The sequence below is a fragment of the Dreissena polymorpha genome, chromosome 5 (assembly GCF_020536995.1).
Source record: "Dreissena polymorpha isolate Duluth1 chromosome 5, UMN_Dpol_1.0, whole genome shotgun sequence".
Taxonomy (NCBI): Eukaryota; Metazoa; Mollusca; class Bivalvia; order Myida; family Dreissenidae; genus Dreissena; species Dreissena polymorpha.
In genome coordinates this window covers 49723118-49743256 of record NC_068359.1, presented here as the reverse complement: position 1 = coordinate 49743256, position 20139 = coordinate 49723118, and the positions used below count along the sequence as shown (strand labels likewise).

Below are 20139 nucleotides of genomic sequence, written 5' to 3'. Positions count from 1 at the left end.
TCAAACAAACGTTTCACTAGACCAAACATTTTATGCAATTTCAGTCAACTACATGTCAGGTCAAAACATGAGTGTGGTATGTTTTTACAAATTGATTAATTCAAAACAAAACGGCTAATTTGCATGTTGTTTTGGAAATTCCTTAATGAACTCCATTACTACAACGTTCAGGAGAATGGTCCTTACAAGTTAAATCAACTCAAACAATTGTTTAATACACATTAAATGAATATGATTTTGTATAATGCAAAAGGCAGATTACCACATTCTATTTAGAAGTTACTTTTTATTGTTGCTCGTTAAACTTGCGCCAATTAACAGGTAATGGACATATGATTCCCCCATACGTTATAATTGTTATGCGGTACAGACAAGAGGCCACACACGCATTTTCACAATGATTTAAATTGACACGAAACATATCGTAACATACATTTCTAAATATTTCCAGCAACATAATAACTATAATAATAACAGAAATATAAATTTAGCATATACTAGACTGCCATGTACATAATTTCATACTATGTATTATTACAATGGTGTTTTTATAGATATGACACTGGTTGCGGTTATAAGAGTTAGTCCGTAATAGAATTGACAACAAAATGGAGATTTCCAATTGTGTCTGTGTGTCAGGACTTCGAGTTTCAGAAACATTATCTATGATATTTGTATGACCTCTGTAAAATGCTAAAATCTAGTATGTAATTTTGGTATACATGCAATGAACAAAATTCCCCAGTGTGATATTATTCATAGTAAATTATGAGAATCTCGGTGCGCCTAATTGAAGTTCACTCATCCCACAAGACAACCTATCAGAAATATGTGCACACTATTACAGAACTGGCCTCGCTGGTAGCAAATGGCATAAGATCTATTGTTGAATGACTCTGGTCAATTAATTCATGTGTAATAAGTTATTTTAACACAAATGACATATTAGCTATGTTTCTTAACATGTATATATTTCTCATAATAACAATACATTGAAAGACAACCAATGAGTTTTAAAGTTGCTTGAAACAGATGGATGTTTATTGATAAAAATTGTATTGAGTTGAAATAGACGTTTTTACTAAATAAATGTGGATGTCAATGTGTTGTTTAAGCTATTGCACTCAAAACAACATAAATATTGTATTTTTTCATTGTTTTCAGATTGGAGATAGGACATGAACGGCATGTTTACGGGAAACTTATACACTACTGGTAAACAATTTTATTAGAAAACTTGTTTATGAACCAACAAAGCACACATTCTAATAATAATTAAAGCATACGCAATAGTAATTAACACAAACATCAGTGTCATGAAGAATTAGGCAGGGACACATCAATTACATAATCGTGTACTAAATTGTGTGTTATTAAGGAAAAAACATTAAGTGTACTGCAACACTATAGACAGATGGCGGAAAGTGAGGCGGGAACCAGTTCACCCTTGGTAAACAATGGGAACCATGAACGAAGCATGAGTACCGTAGCCATAGTGACGGGGTAAGTTATTGTTCTTAAACATTAATATCTGTCGATTCTTTGTCTTTCGTTATTAACGTCATAATTAAATTCGTACACGTTTCTTTTCCTTTTTTACAAAGACAATCGGTATTGTATTGTTTTAATTTATATTTAATTATTTAATACAAAGTTAAATAAACATGTGTTCTACATTTATGTGAGAAACGACATTGTTTACTACTTAATACAACGAATGCAACTTACAACATACAGGAGCGGATAGTTAAATGTACAAATTCGACAAAAATCTTTATTTCAGTAAGTCATTTTGTGCAAACATTCTAGATAATTTCAATGGGGGGGATAATGATAGCTCGCTTTTATTCATCATCATATTCAACACACCCATTAATAAATGATTACGTATTTTATGTGTTATCGATAAATTCTCCAAAAAACTAACATCATTACACGTGCAATAATTATCTTTAGAAAACAAAATGTTTAAATAAATTCCGTAATTGTATGACACGCACAATTGAGTAAGAACAAATGACTGCCAACCAGATTAAACAGTCCGATTAAATGGCTGGCAAATGTACTCTTTTCACTGGGGTTTGTAATGTGTTTATGATGTTTGTAATTGTATAGACGATATCTTTAAAACATCAAAGTGATGATACACATGTCTTAATGATGCGGCTGGAATGTCACTTTGAATATATTTTAGATCATTAGAAGAATGTGTTCTTTTTAACACTTCCTTGTATATATGAATGACTTCAGAAAACTGAAATGCACAATTGAGTTCGGACACATAACTCCAACCACCATTTGACATTCAAACTAATTGGTCGGCAACTTTCCAACACATATGCCATGCATAAAATGTCGTTGAATAACACAGAAGTAATTTGTATGCCTATAAAAATCACACATGCATTATCAGACTGGAACTCAGTAGATTTAAATAAAGTGTAAATCGTGTATTATATGAACGTTTTAGATTGTAGGTATACGTTTTTAAATGTATTGACAAATACTTGATCAAACTAGGTTTTAAAGCGTTATAGAAACACTCCAGTCTGTAAAGAATAGTGTGTGTTCTGACATCATTATGCTCAGGAATTTGTTTTATTCATTGAGTGTATTGTTATTGATTTGTTTATGCTACATCTAATTGTATAGCAATTGCCTTAACAACATCAAAAGTGATGATTCAAATCACTTAATGATGCGACTGGAATTTCACTGTGTTCATATTTTTTTTAAACACGGTCTTTGATATATTTAGGAACTTATTAAACCTGAGACATCACACGGAAACACTTGTTACTGATCGTAAAATCTTTATTTAAACAAGTTTCCAACGGCCTCTTCTAGGTTGATCGCAACAAATATGTTAACAAAATCAGCGCGCATAGATGTGAGATAGAGCCTCAGGTTCCATGCCGTGTGACGACGTCCATAATGTTATAAAACAAGATAACGTTACTGTAAGCTCGAGTGGTTGCTAATTTAATTTCCAATTTGCTCATCGTTATGCGTACTTGAAATATCACCGTCTAGGCATTTTAACGACTGTGTGGCGTGCCAGACCGGAGTTGAGGCTCCGCCAGCGTGAATGTGAGGTAATTATTGTGCCAGAAATGACAACTACTTTGTAATTTCTAGCAGACGACATGAAAGTTAAGTCCTAGCACGAAAAAATACGTCCGTTGTTCAATACCAATGCGCTTAACGGCTTTGCGAAATGAACAGTATTTGTTTGTTCTAATGATTGATATTATCTAGAGGAAACATTAATACATGATGATGACTAACATGATGACAGTAATACATCATTAAGAATATAATAAATATTTTCGCAAAGGGTCGTTTCGCAAATGTAACACTATGCAGTGGCGAAGTCACAGCATTGTAAGGGAAGAAGTTGGGGAGTAAACTCTTTGAGGATAAAATAATATATAGTGTTCAAGTTGTCGCTCTTTATTTTCATTATTTAAATGTAGGTTATGTATTTATCCGGTTATGTATTACTTAACGGCATTGACTACAATTGTTAATGTATTTGGGTTTCAAATGGCATGCTGAAATACACAAAAAAAACACTTAATGACACCACACAATATTGCTCCATACATACGGATCAGACGGGATGACATCACGTAACAAATCATACAGGTCTTAAATGTGATTTTAATATGAGCATTGGGGGCCTTCGCAGGAACATCTTGCGTGTCTCACGATATCTTAAGTCGATTGGCACGTGTTCAAATTAGTTGGTTGTATTACTACTGACAAGCCGCACACTCGCATAGCACATCATTCTCCTCCAGTTTAAGTCGCTCTTTTGTTTTTTATCTTTACTAATTAATTTACAGGCTTAACAGACAAATCATTTCTTCGGTTTATCGCATTTGTTTTTAACGTTTGATTGTCATGTTACCCGCATTGATTCGATCAAAGAAGAAAATGTTATTTTTGAATTCTTGATAAATCTAAAGAATACGACCTTGCAAGGGATAACATAAACGTCTTGTCAATCTGGCAATTTATTATGCAATCAAAGTGGACGCATTTACATTAACGTCTTGTCAATCTGGCCATTTATTATGCAATCAAAGTGGACGCATGAACATTAACATCTTGTCAATATGGCTGTTTATTATGCAATTTAAGTGGACGCATCAACATTAACATCTTGCCAATATGGCCGTTTATAATGCAATCAAAGTGGACGCATTCCCTTAATGGCGCCTCGACATTATTTATTGGATATATATATTTTCATCTCCGAATCATCGTATGTTTCAAAACGATAACAGAATGTGAAGGTGTGTCTGGAAGTGCTTTGTCCAATTAATATTATAACGGAAAATTACGATAACAAATCATATTATACACTTAACGTTTAATTTAAAAAATGTTCAATATCACCGCCAAAGATTTAAATTAGTTTTTGTGTAGTTGTTTGTTATTTTATTACATTTAACGTCTGATTATGCTATGTTGTCTTGATTTATATGTAATACTTTCCGTTTCGTATTATTCTGGTAGTTGATTGAACTTTACTGCCACATTAGTTGCTAAAACTGTATTTCAGTAAAACAATAAGTTAATCTGTAGAAATGAAAGTGTAGTTGAAATAACACAGCTTTAAGGACTTCATTCAAGGTTTATTTTCTTTTCGAGAATTGTAGCTACATGTTTTTGATGAAACACTGGCGCCTTTGTGGTTGAAACTCGCTTTCAACACGCAACGATATATGCATATTTGATCTTATTTTATCACCAGAACAGTCTGTGCAATTCTTACTTAGCAGAAAATATACCTAGTTGTTTTCAAAGCACAGTTATTGTTGTTATTATTTTAATATACTTTTTTATAATGTATGAATGTCATTCATCCAAGAAGCACATCATTGCGTTCCACAAATATAAATGTCATTTTAGAGTATTTATGTTTTTACCAACCATTAACTTCTATTATTTATTCATTATCTCATTTCACGGGAAAGATGAGAACATAATACAGTATTCCAAAATGTAGACTTTTGATGGTAAAAAGTTTGCATTAGCCACATCCTCCCGCAAAGATGTACAGAGAGACGTAACTCGACACAATAAGTACGCATAAGCACTATAGTTGTTTACGTATGTGATAAGATATATATTTGACCTGAGTGGTGAAGTCATATTCAGTACAGTGTACTTTATGAATTATGAGACTAGGAAATCGAGAATTTTAAAATATTTTGTATGAAGATATGTGACCAGACCGAAGTATATAGTTTATTGTATTTAATCAGGGATTTGATTGAGACATGTTATTTGTCCGAGGGCTGTCGAATCGGTCCGATGTTGTTTTATACTTATGCGCTAAATGGCAAACAAGATTCAGTTAGGAGATGAATTTGCATGAAATGTGGAAAAACAAGTATAGGACGGCGTGACTTTTGTTTAACAGTACCCATAGTGATAGTTAATATTTTATTTATACTGTTCAATCTAATGGAGCTATTATAACATAGAAGATGAAACATATTCACTCACGAGTTTTTTATCTAGTTAGTTTGAGAATTTTCTGTAGATACATCGCTAACTTGATAGTGAGATCTGTTAATAATTCTAGGGTATGAGTGAGGTCCGACTAGCCCTTAAAACAATTCGAACCCCAAATGCTTTTAATTGGCCGTTTCAATGCGCTGTTCATTGTATGTATTTTGTGTTGGTGTTGTGATAATAGTAGTAGATAAGAACGAGTACCTTTTTCCAGATAGAGTTTCAAGAGTTTCAATATTTGCAATACCAAGTGTATTAAGGGACGCCGTATTCTGTGTTTCACGTATTACCAGGGCACAGTATAACATTAAAACATCAATAATATAGTATTTCAATAATATAGTATTGTAAAAGAAATGTTTTTGCTTGAATGATTGGCAAGAAGCTCCAATCCGGTAAGCATCAACCATTATATACAAACACATTGAGAGTTCGTTCATACCTTTCCCGCAACATTGTGTATGAATATTCGTTTTCTGAATGAATTCCCCGCAACAATGCCTATTACGTGTATTATTCGTGATAAAACGTTGACACACAGTTCAGCGGTTGTATGTTCTTATTTACGTTTAAATGCTGCAATGCAGCAACGTGCTTAAAAATAATACTAACCATAAGATAATACATTTGTTCTGCCGCTTGAAGAACCCGGTTTGGCTTCGATTGAAAAGATAACTGACATGCCTGTGCATAAGTGTGTTAATCGGCATTTTGAAGATAAAACCTACGTCAAACAACGTTTCAAGCATCTAAAAGATAGTCGAACTAGTTTTGTCAGATGTCTTTATCCATAACGGCATGCAGCAGACATAAACATTCTCCCAGTCTCCCAGAGTGTCTTTCGGATATCCGTTTTTATCCCAGAATCAACAAGCCATTATTACGCCTTCAAATTAGGCAGTTTTATTTTGTTGTCTTCGACAAGTTTAGAAGTATATATTATCAGCATCAAAGTTTAGTCTAAATGTCAAAATCTGGATATGTTTTTAGTTTTGTTTTGAAATGGTTTGTTTAAGCCTCTGATTTTTAGTTTTGACTTGTTCACCCGTTGACGGCAAAACTTTGACGGTTGACGTAGCAATCGATGAACATCATATTTACCATTAGAAATAAATAAAATTAAATAAAATAACGTTTGATGTTTTTTTCTTCTTTATTTTCCCCAGTCCTTTTCTTGACAGACGTCTTATACTGGCGTAATTGTAAAACCTAGACCGTTGGATCCAGTTTAAAGCTTAAATTCAGAGTGTTGCTTACTCGTGGGTTTATAGTTACAACACAACAAATACTCGCATGACACTATAAGTAATGTGATAGTTTAAGAACTCGGATTATTCTGACTTACCGGTCATGTGCAGTTTATGATAGTTGTAAAAGTACATAAGTTTCCTCTTAAATGTGTGCACGTCATTTACGCACATATGCTTTTCAATAATGGAATAGTTGTCAAGTCTGTCAAAAAAGTAAATCCTTATTTGTCAAGTTCTCGACAATATAAACGCGGTAATTTCACAAATACACGTGCATCAGTCTGTATTAGTCTGTTTTGTACAGTAATTAAAATAATACAAACTTTTCATGATTTTTGTACATGTTTTTTCGATTGTAAGATACGTTTCTTATGTATGCTATAAATTATTACTTTGATCGATAGTAATGCTCCTCAAACTAATATAATATAAATACATATTATATATCATGGCCGTTATTTCGTCATTTCAAATATTCTAACATGTAAAATAGAAAAAAATATAAATTTAGATAATAAGTTTTGGCTAAAAATGCGCAGTTTCTGTAAGTGAAGAGTACGGGGTATAGTTAATCGTTTAATTGAGTTGATCTCGATTACTTGTACTCTTATATAGAAGGTGAATTTGAAACGGGCAATTAATATGTTGATTTATTCCAAGTTCACCTATATTAAAACTTTATAATAAATTTGTTAGATAACAGAATACAATTATTTTCGTTTCTTTACCTTTCTATGTGTTCGTATAAGCTCATTTGCAACATAGAATACTTGCCTCATACTAGCATGCAGTATATACACAGTTGTTTTGTAAATAGTCATGTCATTAAATTAACCCTTTACCACTTAGATACGTATTTGACAGATGTATAGTCCCTTAGAAAATTAAATTTAAGACCTTTCTTACTACATTCAAGTTTTATAGGATTCATTTTCAACGCATATATACTGATGAGCAACAAACATCATTAAACCTGAACAGACTGCGAGTTTCACGCAGGCCGTTCTGGTTTAATGCTGTTTGCATATAGCCATTTTCATTTTGCGTCTACATGGGAAATGGTGAAAATGGGCAGAACATTCAATTATGCGGTATTAGGGCAGGGCATAAATCCGAAGACGCAAAATTAAGAAGGATAAACACATACAAAGACAAAACATGAAGAAAGGTTAACATGCGATGACTCGACATTAAAAAGGGAACCACGTTTTCTGCCATATAGTGTGAGTACCGCAAATCACGGGCCGCTTTGATGGACCCTGTGTAAAATATAACAGACTATCTGCAAGGAAGCTTTTTAAGTAGTAGAGGTTATTTATAATTCATGATAATTCATGCAATAAAAGTGATAATATAATCGGGTCATTCTAAACGCAACGAAAATGCACTGTATGCCTTTAAAAACCATCAATACGTTGGCGTTGTATATTTAAGAAATAATTCGTGTACGTTATAGTTTGTTGTCGAATAACCCACGGCCGGAAGTTTAGATGCGTAGGGATTAAATCACGAGTGCGAAGCACGAGTGATTTGAAACCACGCATCTAAACTTCCGGCCGTGGGTTATTCGACCACAAACTATAACGTACACGAATTATTTCGATTCTAACACGATTTTTACTAAAGATTTATAGAATGTATCTTATTTTTCTTGCATACTATTATATGTGAAGCTCCGCCCATAAAAATAGCTTTGGGCTGTTCTGTCGATCAGATCTCCGCCCTCAATAACAGCCAAACTGGATGGAAAAAACCCATTTCATTTCTCACGTTTGGTTAACTAAGAACAACAACTTGCGTAAACTAACATGTTTTCATTGTACTCTTTAAATTAACGCAAAAGTGTTGAATCTACAAGACAACAACTCCGATTCGAACTTCAGCCATTTCAGTATCGAAGCAGCAGACGAACACCGTGGGAAATTGGGTCAAGTTTACGCATTTCTGTTCATAGCGTAGTATTTTGTCACGTGACTTTCATTCATAAAATACCGGATTATTACGCTGGTGGAAAATGTATCGGCATGTTTTGTTTAGCTACAGTGTATAAGCTCCGCCCATAAGTTATTGCAGAATAACCCACGCTTGATTTCCTTCTTTGTCTATAGAAAACAAGTCACGTGCCGTGTTAGAATGATAAATACTTTGGAGTCATATAATTGCATGCAATAATATGTTTTAACACGTTTTACCGGTGAAAGTGCCACCGAGTGTGGTCAAAACTTAATGTGCATCATGGTCTTTCACAAAACTTTCTCAATGGACTTGTAACGATTTATAAGACATATTAGAATCCTGTATGATTCATGTCGCCTTCGTAGAACTCGTAGACCGTACCTGGTGAATGTTGGTCACAGACGTCGGTGTTAAGAAAGACATACTGCAAATTGGATTTCGCCCGCGAAGAATGATTGTGTGGTTGAACAATATAAAGAAGTGAAACTCCAGCTGCTTGAGCAGTATTGAATTCTTATTATATACAATTAGTTGGTCCTTTATTTAAGGAAGGAAAGTGACCGATTGCCATAACAGTACAATACAAAACAACATAAACACATATAAGAATAAAGCTAGGGTTACATGATTTAAGACATGATTTAAGCAGTATTAAGGTCTGGTGTCCAAACATAGTGCAGACATACCATGAGTTAATTGTGACGCAATCAATATATGGACGCATGGCGAATAACGAAATAAATATACTTATATATTATGTTTTTATTGGAAAGTTCTAGTAATATTCTGAATACAAGCTTTTCAGTCAGGTCACATGAGATTCCGCTGCGCAGTTTGTTAACCACAAGTTCGGTAGGCATGGACCATTGTTGAATTTCTGGGTTGCAAAAGACAGTTAACTGCACAATTATATGGTTAAAGGTCAATTTTTACACCTATAATGAGGGCTCATAAGCAATAATCGGCACGGAATGTTGGTAATAAAGGTCTTATAATGCCACAAACTTACTTATTGATACTCTTTGAAAACTGATTTAAGGAACATGTATTCGAATGAAAATAAAGTATTCAAATATTTTTACTTTCCGAATATTAGAATATCTGATTGCATCCCTAATCTTATGTTAACAGATGTCCATTATCGTCACAAACGTTTTGAAACTGATACTATGTTTACATTTGGACAAATTATGTTTTTTCAAGTGATCCTCATGTGCGTACATTTAATACGCCTATGTAAATTTACGTCTACAATACGTTTTTCTGGCAATGTTATGTATGGCTAACCGTTGTTACATGTTATTATGACGTTTTACAGATATTGTTCTATGAGCTGTTAACAACAGAGCATTGGCTATTATAAGCAGCTATTAAAAAATCAAAGCGCTGAAGGTACTGAATTTGTTCGCTGTTGTATAATCTTAGACGCAACTTAGTTTTCAAAATAATGTTATAGCTTTTTATATCGCGAGTTTGAAATGACCACAACCCATTCAAATTTATAAAGAGTGTGTCTTAAAACACAGGACGAGATGTGTGTGCTTTTTCAAATCATTGATACAGCTTATATACACAGGCTAATCTTATTTGACATGCATTAAGCCCCGTTTTCCCTGAAAGCAGCAAATATGTACATGTTTCAATGATAAACACTAGACTGGCCAACGTTGTCTTACAAGCTCTTAAATACACACCATGTACTGTACCAGTGAGAACAGGCAGATGCGGTGGTTAAATCAGACGCTTTTAGCATTGGCGTCTGCTAAATTGTACTGGGGTTATCCACACAGGCAGTCACGGGTTACGGTTCCTAGCGTAGCTAAGGCATACAGATTTGCAAAATTCGGTCTGATAACGCTCACAAATAACAATGTTTCATTTTGAAATTGATGTCACTGTTTTAAATAGTGAATGTCATTATTTGGATTGCTTATTATGACTTCAGAAACTTATAGGCGTGATTTTAATATACTAGGTTACTAGCTAAGTTCCAGATCGTATATCTGTTTAATGGTCATGTTTGTCAATCAAATGGGATAAATAAGCGCATTTTTATATTAGATTATAACGTTATCACAATATTTGTGTGATTCATTTGATAATAACTTGCAATAAAGATCTGCGGCTGCACAGTGCCCGCGTCATATTTAGCGAGCCCAACGACGAACGGTTTGATCAATATACTTGTGCTGTCGTTTGTGATGATTTGATTAACGAACATGAATAATGAACCAATATTATATTAGTGTTCACCAGCACGTCTATTTCGAGTCATTGGGGTGGGATTTTTCATGCAATAACGAGCCCATAACATCGAGGTTTACGACCAGAAAATTTTACTGCAGCTATCGCAAATTATAGATTGATTGACATGGCACACTGGGAATAATTGATAAGATGCGAAGAAAACAGTATTCGGCTTTGCTTTAATAATTATCTTTGTTTTCATGCTGAACATAACAATTGTAAATCATTGTTTTCATGTTATATTTACCAAATTCAATGTTAAATTCTGCATACGAAAATCTCATTACTGTGTTTACCTATTTTTTTTAATTAAGTAGACACAGCTAATCTTAAAGTTTTAATATTGTTATAGTACACATAGTATTTTAAATGTAAATTATCAAATGAGTGAAAAAAATATTTGCGTTTAAGCATACTGAAGATGTTTTATTGTTTATAAACATTGTGGTTATCAGAAATTCAGGCTTTATAGCTGTACATAACACATACAGTCTAGCCTGGTTTGGTGATATTGAAAACATGGGTAGAGTAGAAGCAGGGAGTTGAGTCAGCATTAAACATTTAACTTAAAATGTCATATATATTGGTATTAAGAGTAATGAACGCCATCGTTCAGGATTCGAAGAGCTCCAATACACAAAATACACATAATAATTATCGTTACTTAAATCAGCATATCATTTAGTAGTAGTAAAGTATCGAGTCATTTTAACGTATTAAACATCTCAGAAAAACAAACCAGTAGTCGATATTGAGGAGGGGGCGATTAAACAAAACATATTTGTTCTGTGTGTTCATACGACTTATTGTGTGATTAAATGAGATTAAAAAGGACATTAATTGGACATAAGTATTATAAAACATTAAACTTACATGATTATGTAGGATTCTTAGAGATGTGGTGAATGAAAAGTGATGTACATACAGGTGCGTTTTTAGTTACTATTTGCGTTTCAGAAAGATATTTTTTTATTAATTCACATAATACAAATAACTATTGCATTAGCCTACCTGAGCGCTCTAAAAGATCAAAAACGTATCCCTCATTCGCTGCGTACACGTCAATCCAAATGTACAAATGCCCGCTGAAGTCGCGTTCTTTTCGATACTGTTTATAAAATGATGATTGTATAGTTATAGAATTGTTCATTTTTAAAAACTTCTCTGTTAGATGCTTTGCACTCTATAAGGTCTTTCAATAAAATAAAATAAATAAAAAAAGTAACGCGATACAATATTATCAACAGTTCTTTTGTTTCATCTGCGTAGAGCAAATAAACTATATACAATATTACTGATTAGTACAGTATAATACCTAAAATAAATAAATACATATTTTTGTATTACACATTTATGTGTAAGTTTGTTTCTGTGAATCGTGAAGATACTTAAAACCTTGGGCAGTATACTGTTTTGTATTCCCGGTACCCATGTTAATGTATCAGATTATACCAAATTTATTTTAGATAAGATACATTTTTCTAAGATGTTCGAATAGTCTAGGGTCTGAGATGTTTTTTTAGTGACAGTCAAGCAATTGTCCTACAGTCACGTATGAACTGATCATTTGGTCACCATGCATTATTTTACATCAAAACTGACAACTGACAACTAATTGTGTATTACACTGACGTTTGTCTTACATCAAAACATTTATTGTTATTGTTTCAACCATCTGCGGAGACGGTCAGTATAATAATCTACAGTCACTACATGCATAAATATGCGAATCCGTTGTAAATGGGTAGCAACAGTGAATCATCAAGAACATTTAAAATTTGAGTAAAGCACGTTGTTTCTTTACAATCAACGTATGCAGTTAACGCTCGGATGTGCTGCTTTTCACGAATAGCTACGCTCAGTTAAGTTTAGCCGTGAAAACCTAAAGACTCCATTTACATAAGATTTGTTAAAATATAAGTAAAGATGCTTTCTTGGATCCGTGTATTTGTATGCTTTTAATGAAGCATTTTCGGTTTAAGGATTACCTACATTGGCTTTCAATATGTTGCATCAAATGTCTATATACATGTTTTCACAATATATGCATACCGAAACACATTGTCTATTTATACTAATTATTGCTTGATACGGTAATATACGAATTGCAATAATATATTTGATATTTGCAACACAAAGAGAAATAGACGTGTAATTATTCTGCCAACAAACACAGATGAAGTTAACAGATTTCCGGGCATTATCCAAACGATGTTATTAATTTTAGCAGCAATATTAGTTTCAACACTCATACAACAATGCAATTATTGTATTGGTACGTTTTGTTATCAACGCAATACATCTACTTTTGCTTAACTGAAATAAACGTTTGGTTTAATTAAAACCTGGCGCTATGACGACGTACATTGCCTTAAGAACATTAGAACACAAGAACATTGTCAACAATTATATGCTTACTTAAACCATCAATCCGGGCAACTTCACGAGAAGTGTCGATATTATAGTGTCGATACTATACACGCTTTATGGCACTTCTTCGAATACATAAAATCAATGTTTTACATTCTACGAGAATATTAAGGTAATGTGACACACAGCGACATATCAGGAATTCTTATAAGAAACACAATCCTACTAAAGATGATGTTTCAGGATCGGCTATACAAAAAAGCCTCGTATGGCAATTGATGATGCACATTCCAAGAAAAAGACACATCAAATCTGATCGAGCGTTGTGAAAACTAAAATAACAAAGTCTAAGCAATCATATAAATATGGCATATATTTTACAAGAAGCATTTTAACGACAAAATTAAAGAATAAACCAATGCGTTTGTATAACTTAATTTAAAAAGTTAAACTGTGAAAATGAGTATGTGCATGCATTTCTTAAGTGAATATTGGCCCTAGGATAACTTGCTTTAAGACCTTCAATGAAGCGTATTGAAATGCATATAAAACATATTTCGTACTCAACACACTTAGTGACACTGTAAGTGTGATTGCGAGTGTAATAGCAAAGTGTAATTACATAAATTCGCTGTTACAAAGCCCGCTTTGTATATACGTACGTTTAACGGGATTTTTGTTTCAAAATAAAATCCGCATATGTTGCTTTTTTCCTTTTGGTGTGTGTGTGTTGTGCTGTAAATAGTACTGATTTATGATAAGAATAAATACTTGATAATTTAAGAGAGAGCGTTACAAGTATGTGCAAAGTAACGGCTTACCTACAATATGTTTTGCCTAGCCTCGTATGTTCATTTGTATTGTATTAGTACTCGAAAGAGACTATTAATTACATTTATATTGTAATATTTCTAGAAGTTTGTTTATGTTGTTCTGAAAATTATTTAGGACTTTTTATATAAAATAAACAGTGACTCGCATCCAGCGTACGCGAAAAAATGTCTTGCGAATTCCAGAAAACGGTCAACGTAATAAACCATACGGTGATGACACGGCCAGATTGAAAGGACTAAGTGCTTATCATTATCATGTTATGTTGCGAGTCACAAAATTAATTTTTGTAAATTTCTAGGATGAACTAGACCAGTTCCATGATTGAGAACCTCGTGTTTTAATTCTTCTTAAAATAGGGACATTGAATCTGGATTCGTGTACGTTGTCGTGCAGACAGACATTATACGTTTGTAGCGGGTTGCCAAAGGCAAAAACCGCAATAGCGGCGGCATGTAAATGTGTTTAGATTTCATCAATGTCGCGTACGAGTATATTAGTGCTATATGTTACAGGCATTTCCCCAGGATTTTGGTCTAGCACAGCGGCAAGACATGGCGGAATGGGGGTTGATTCAAAAGGGTGCCCATTAAGCTTTCTTTTTTCTCTACATTTTCTTAATCACAAAACACAATACTTAGGAGCTATTTAACCACTTTTTTTACACGTTCCTATATAAAATACACACTAATTTGGAGCTATGAAAGCATTAAAATTTATTTTATTGTTTATTTATTTTTCTCAATTTATTATATTAAAGTCATATTTTATATTATAAAATAACTAAGTCCACTGCTTCATTGTCTGGTCCTTCAATGCTGACCATCACCAGAGCATTGAGGACAGCAGACTTCAGTCGAGCAGAATTTTCTGTGTTTACCCCCTTTCATTGTGCTTAAGCCTACTCGCAGTCTGAAATACAAACAAAATGTAAAATTATTCTGAAATTAGAATGTTTAATCTCATTGACTTAACACTAAGAGATGCTTAAGCAAAAAATCGTTTTCGTTTGTTATTACGTATATTATTGACAGTCTAGTCAAGTACCCAATGAGCAGTACCGACTTCTGAACGCACTGATCTGCACATGTGAAGAATACACAAGAACAAGAATAAACCTACAAAAGGGTGGATTATTTTTTCAAACAACTGTTTTATTTTAAAGTCTAGTATATGTTTATAAAGTTACATTAAGATATGCTTTTATATTTAAATGTTATCATATGTAGTGTCTAATATTTTATTCATCACACTATCTGTCTGTTTTTAATAATTATTCACGTGCGATTTCATTTTGCGTTGATTTAACTACATACTTATAAAAAGTTTAGTTAAGTAAAGTTGTTCTTACCTCCTTTAACTTCTGTTACCCATGGACAATATTGGACAATATTGCTGCCACTGACTCGCTGTTTGAGACTTTTGGTTCGTGGGTTGGAGGTCTCAGGATCACTAAAACGTCCTTGACACTTTCACTTTTACTAATTTAAATCTCTGACAGCGACGATAATTAGTAGTACTGACAAAGAAATGTGCAATTGCAGAGTTCCCAGACACAGAGACTGGTCGTATATTCGATCGTATCATTATTTCGTGCATCAAAACTAAAGAAACTTTGTTGCAGATATTTAGCGATTTCCGAAAATATTGAATACGCTATTTGATGTGAATGCGTGTTATGTTGGTGCTGTTATTTTAGTCGCGTTTGAGAAAATAGTGTGAACATTGTAAGTTTGCGGGAGAAATCAAGTGAGACGTTTGACTTCAATTAATTGTAAATATAACTTAAATTACGCTGAAACGTATACCGTGTTTTACTAAAATAATATGATTAACGTGACATGAATCTTCTTTATCACGCTTTGTTTTATTATACTGCAAGTAATAATAAAACACATGTTATGTTCTGTTATTCAAGTACGCACTACCGCAACAAACAGCGTTGACTGTTTATTTTGTGAATAGTCGTGTGCAATTAAAATGGAACAGCAACAAAATCGAGCATACCTTTAATTGCTCTTACGTCACGTGTACCGGTAATAATCGAACATTATTGACCATTATTAGGGGATACACACCATAATTGACAACCCATAAATCGTGCTCGCGTCTTATCAAATCTATTATTATGAACATGAAACTTATAAGAATTGATCGATACCAGAATGCAGACATCATTCGGATCAGAGCTTGAAATGGCTTGTAATTATGTCATTGTCTGAAAATCAAGCGCCGCGGCGTAATGGATTTTGAAGTTCAGGCACCGCGGGCCCGCTTTGCTTAAACCGTCTGGGGAAATACCTGATGTTATTATTATCCACTAGCAAAGCATGGCTGTAGTCGTTTGGAGAGTAGGCAAAGGCATTCCTTATTCATTACAATACTCATTTAATACAGGGCCGGATCCAGAGAGGCCCCCGTTGGGGGGGCACAAGATTTGTTGCGCACATCTAGGGGGGTCCGGGGGCTTGCTCCCCCTGAAAATGTTTGGTTCCTAGATCGTCTGTGGTGCGTTTTGGGGTTATTTCCTGAGCAAAATAAAGACTATTTTTATACTTTATAATGGTGCTTTCAACATAAAGAAGTAAAAGATAATGCTGTGTATAAATAATGTTAATTTTTGTATTTCCAATTGTGATTGGCATTCAATTGTTCAACAAGTAACAAATACAAACAAATTTATTTAGATTTTGTTCCTGATGATAATCTTCGACATATATTTGGTAATGTCTCATATAATGGGAATGATTTTTCAATGCATAGGAATAACAAGGATACAAAACACAATAATTATGGTACAAGTCTTACTGATCTTTGCTGTTTGCTTGATGTCCATATTGTTAATGGTAGATTGTTTAATGACCTTGTAGGCAATTATACATGTACAGCCGGCAATGGTGCTTCTGTTGTCGACTATATTATTATCTCCTCTGATCTGTTTAGCTTTGTTAAAGCATTCAGCATTCTAGATAGAGATGATTCTGATCATTTTCCAATTAATTGTAAATTGTCGTTGACCCTCTCCGAGAATTATAATTTGTCATACGATAAAATAGAACATATAAACATACAAAATCAAAGTCATAAATATTAAAGGTGGGATGACAGTAAAGCAATCAGGTTTGTTGAGCTAGTCTCATTAAAATTGAATTTAATATATGCCAGTATTATTCTGCAAATGAACACACATAATATAAATAGTGCTGTTAATATGCTTACAAATATTTACATATCTAGCGCCTCTGAATGCGGAATGCTCGTAAATCGTTCTTTTCGGTATATCCAGTCACAACCTCCGTGGTGGGGCGGACTCTGTGACACTCTAAAATCTACTAAACAACGTTTATTAAGGCAGTTTAGGATCAGCAACGACAATTTAGATCTAACATTATATAAACAATCAAAACGTGAATTTAAATCATATGCACTTAGTCTTAAACTCGCATATCAACGACGTAATAGAGATAAATTAGTGAGTTCTAGAAATAATCCACAAGAATTTTGGAATATCTTACGTCATTCTAGATCCCCAAGCAACGCGAGTTCTAGATGCCCTATTTCAGAAGAGCAATGGCATGACCATTTCTCCAATTTATTTGAAGCCCCTGTAACTTCAGATGATACTGTCGATATTAATGATCTGTTCGCTGCACCTAGCGATCCAATACTTGACCGCGATATAACTGAAGCTGAGGTACTACATGCTATTAATAAGCTTAAAGTTGGTAAATCTCCAGGGCCTGATATGATTCTATCCCAATTTGTAAAATCAAGTAAAGATATTACTGTCCCAATTATGACTATAATGTTTAATAATATTTTCAAAGCGGGCATTTTCCCTGATGACTGGGCAGATAGTGTTATTTGTCCACTCCATAAGTCAGGATCTCGCTCTGATCCCAACATTTATCGCGGTATATCCCTTATAAATATAGTATGTAAGGTTTATTCCTCTGTATTAAATGCTAGGCTTTACACGTGGGCGGAAGCAAACGATAAGATAGACGAATCCCAGGCTAGTTTTCGTAAGGGTTATTCAACGATAGACAATCTATTCACCCTTAATGGTATTATTCAAAAATATTTAACAAAAAAGCGTGGTCGAATATATGTATTATATGTGGATTTTTCTAAGGCTTTTGATAATTTACTTCACAATAAACTCTTCGCGTGTCTCAAGAATAAGGACATTAATGGAAAATTCCTCATTGCTTTGAGATCTATGTACTCTAATATGAGGGCATCTGTGAAAACTAATGGTGGTTTAACAGCGAGCTTTCCATGTCTTAAAGGTACCCGTCAAGGTGATATAAGCAGCCCGTTGCTGTTCATTCTCTTTATTGATGACCTTAATACACTTCTCAGGAACACATGTACAAACGGCATATTTGTAACTAAAGACATCCCTGAAATATTAACTCTTATGTACGCAGATGACGTTGCTAATCCTGCCGATACAGTCATCAATTTACAACGACAAATTAATGTGATGAAGACATTTTGTGAAAATTCTTGGATGGCTCTGAATATTGGCAAAACTGAAATTGTTGTCTTCAGAAATGGTGGACCAGTTAAATGCATAGAACAGTGGAATTATGGAACAAGCCCTATTAATATAGCCTCATTTTACAAATATATGGGTCTAATTTTTACTCCTAAATTGTCATGGTCGCGATCGCAAAGAAAACTTGCATGTCAAGCAACAAAGTCTATAGTCTGTATTAGAAATTATCAAAAACAATATGGATATTTTCATTTTCATGAGTGTTTTAAATTGTTTGATTCTATGGTTAAACCTATTCTACTCTATGGTTCAGAGATATGGGGTTTTAAATTTTCGCCTATAATTGAACGTGTTCAAACGCACTATTGTAAATTGTTTCTTGGTATTTCACGCTCGACAAACACAGATATGGTCTTAGGTGAATGTGGTAGATTACCTCTTTATGTTGATTATGTAAGTCGTTTTATCAAATACTGGTGTAGAATACTCCAAATGAGTTCAAATAGGTATCCTAAACAAACCTATATTATGTTATATGATCTTGACTCAGTAGGTAGGCATACATGGGCATCAGAAGTAAGAATAATCCTTTGTAAGTACGGTTTTGGACTTGTTTGGCTTTCTCAAGACATCGGAGACATTGATAGTTGTATTCATTGTTTTAGGCTTAGAGTATCAGATTGCCTTAAACAAGACTGGAGAAATCATATTGACTCTTCTCCTAGATGTGATCACTATAAACATTTTAAATCTTTATTAGAGACTGAAAAATATGTATTAATGGACTTGCCTTTTTCTCTTCGGAAAAGCTATGCCAAGTTTCGATGTTCTAGTCACAAATTTGCAATTGAAACAGGAAGACACTTTGGTATATCAAGAACTGAGCGGTTTTGTACATACTGTTTAAACCACAATATCGCTGTTGTTGAGGATGAGCACCATGTTTTATTTGACTGTAAAAAGTACTCAGATATACGCTCATTCTATTTGCCTAATATACAACCTAATCATTTTACAGTTGGTAGATTTTACAATTTACTAAACTCTGGAAGAAATTATGAAATTTTAGCTGTTTGTAAGCTGATAAATAATATAATGAGAAGATAGTATTAATATACTGAAGATAAGTAATACTTATGATCAAGTACACCCTTCGTAGTATGTCAACTATGTAACCACTTTGTTTGCATTTGAACCATTGTTTAGTTATATATAAAACTGTTTATTTTTTATTTTTTGTTCCGACTCTGTCAGATAACAATTATTAATGTATGTACATATATGCTTATATTCAAGTCTGTATATATGCATTTTGTTATGGGCCGGTGGCCTTGAATCAAAGACAGAATAAACTTAAACTTTAAACTTAAACAAACAAAAAAAACACAATTTTCAAACTGTCATCAGGAAAATGTACAAGCTATCACTCTCTTTAAGTTAAGAAAAGTTATT

At 33.6% G+C, this 20139-nt stretch overlaps 1 protein-coding gene across 1 annotated transcript in view; it reads left to right on the top strand.

The window, feature by feature from the left end:
• Positions 1-1378: 1378 nt before the first annotated feature.
• LOC127882370 (N-acetylated-alpha-linked acidic dipeptidase 2-like) overlaps positions 1379-20139 on the top strand; it is a 99077-nt gene continuing 80316 nt past the window's right edge. Inside the window, exon 1 of the mRNA XM_052430966.1 lies at positions 1379-1503. Coding sequence (XP_052286926.1) covers positions 1415-1503 — 89 coding nt within the window. The 5' untranslated portion in view covers positions 1379-1414. The remainder of the gene's footprint in view (positions 1504-20139) is intronic.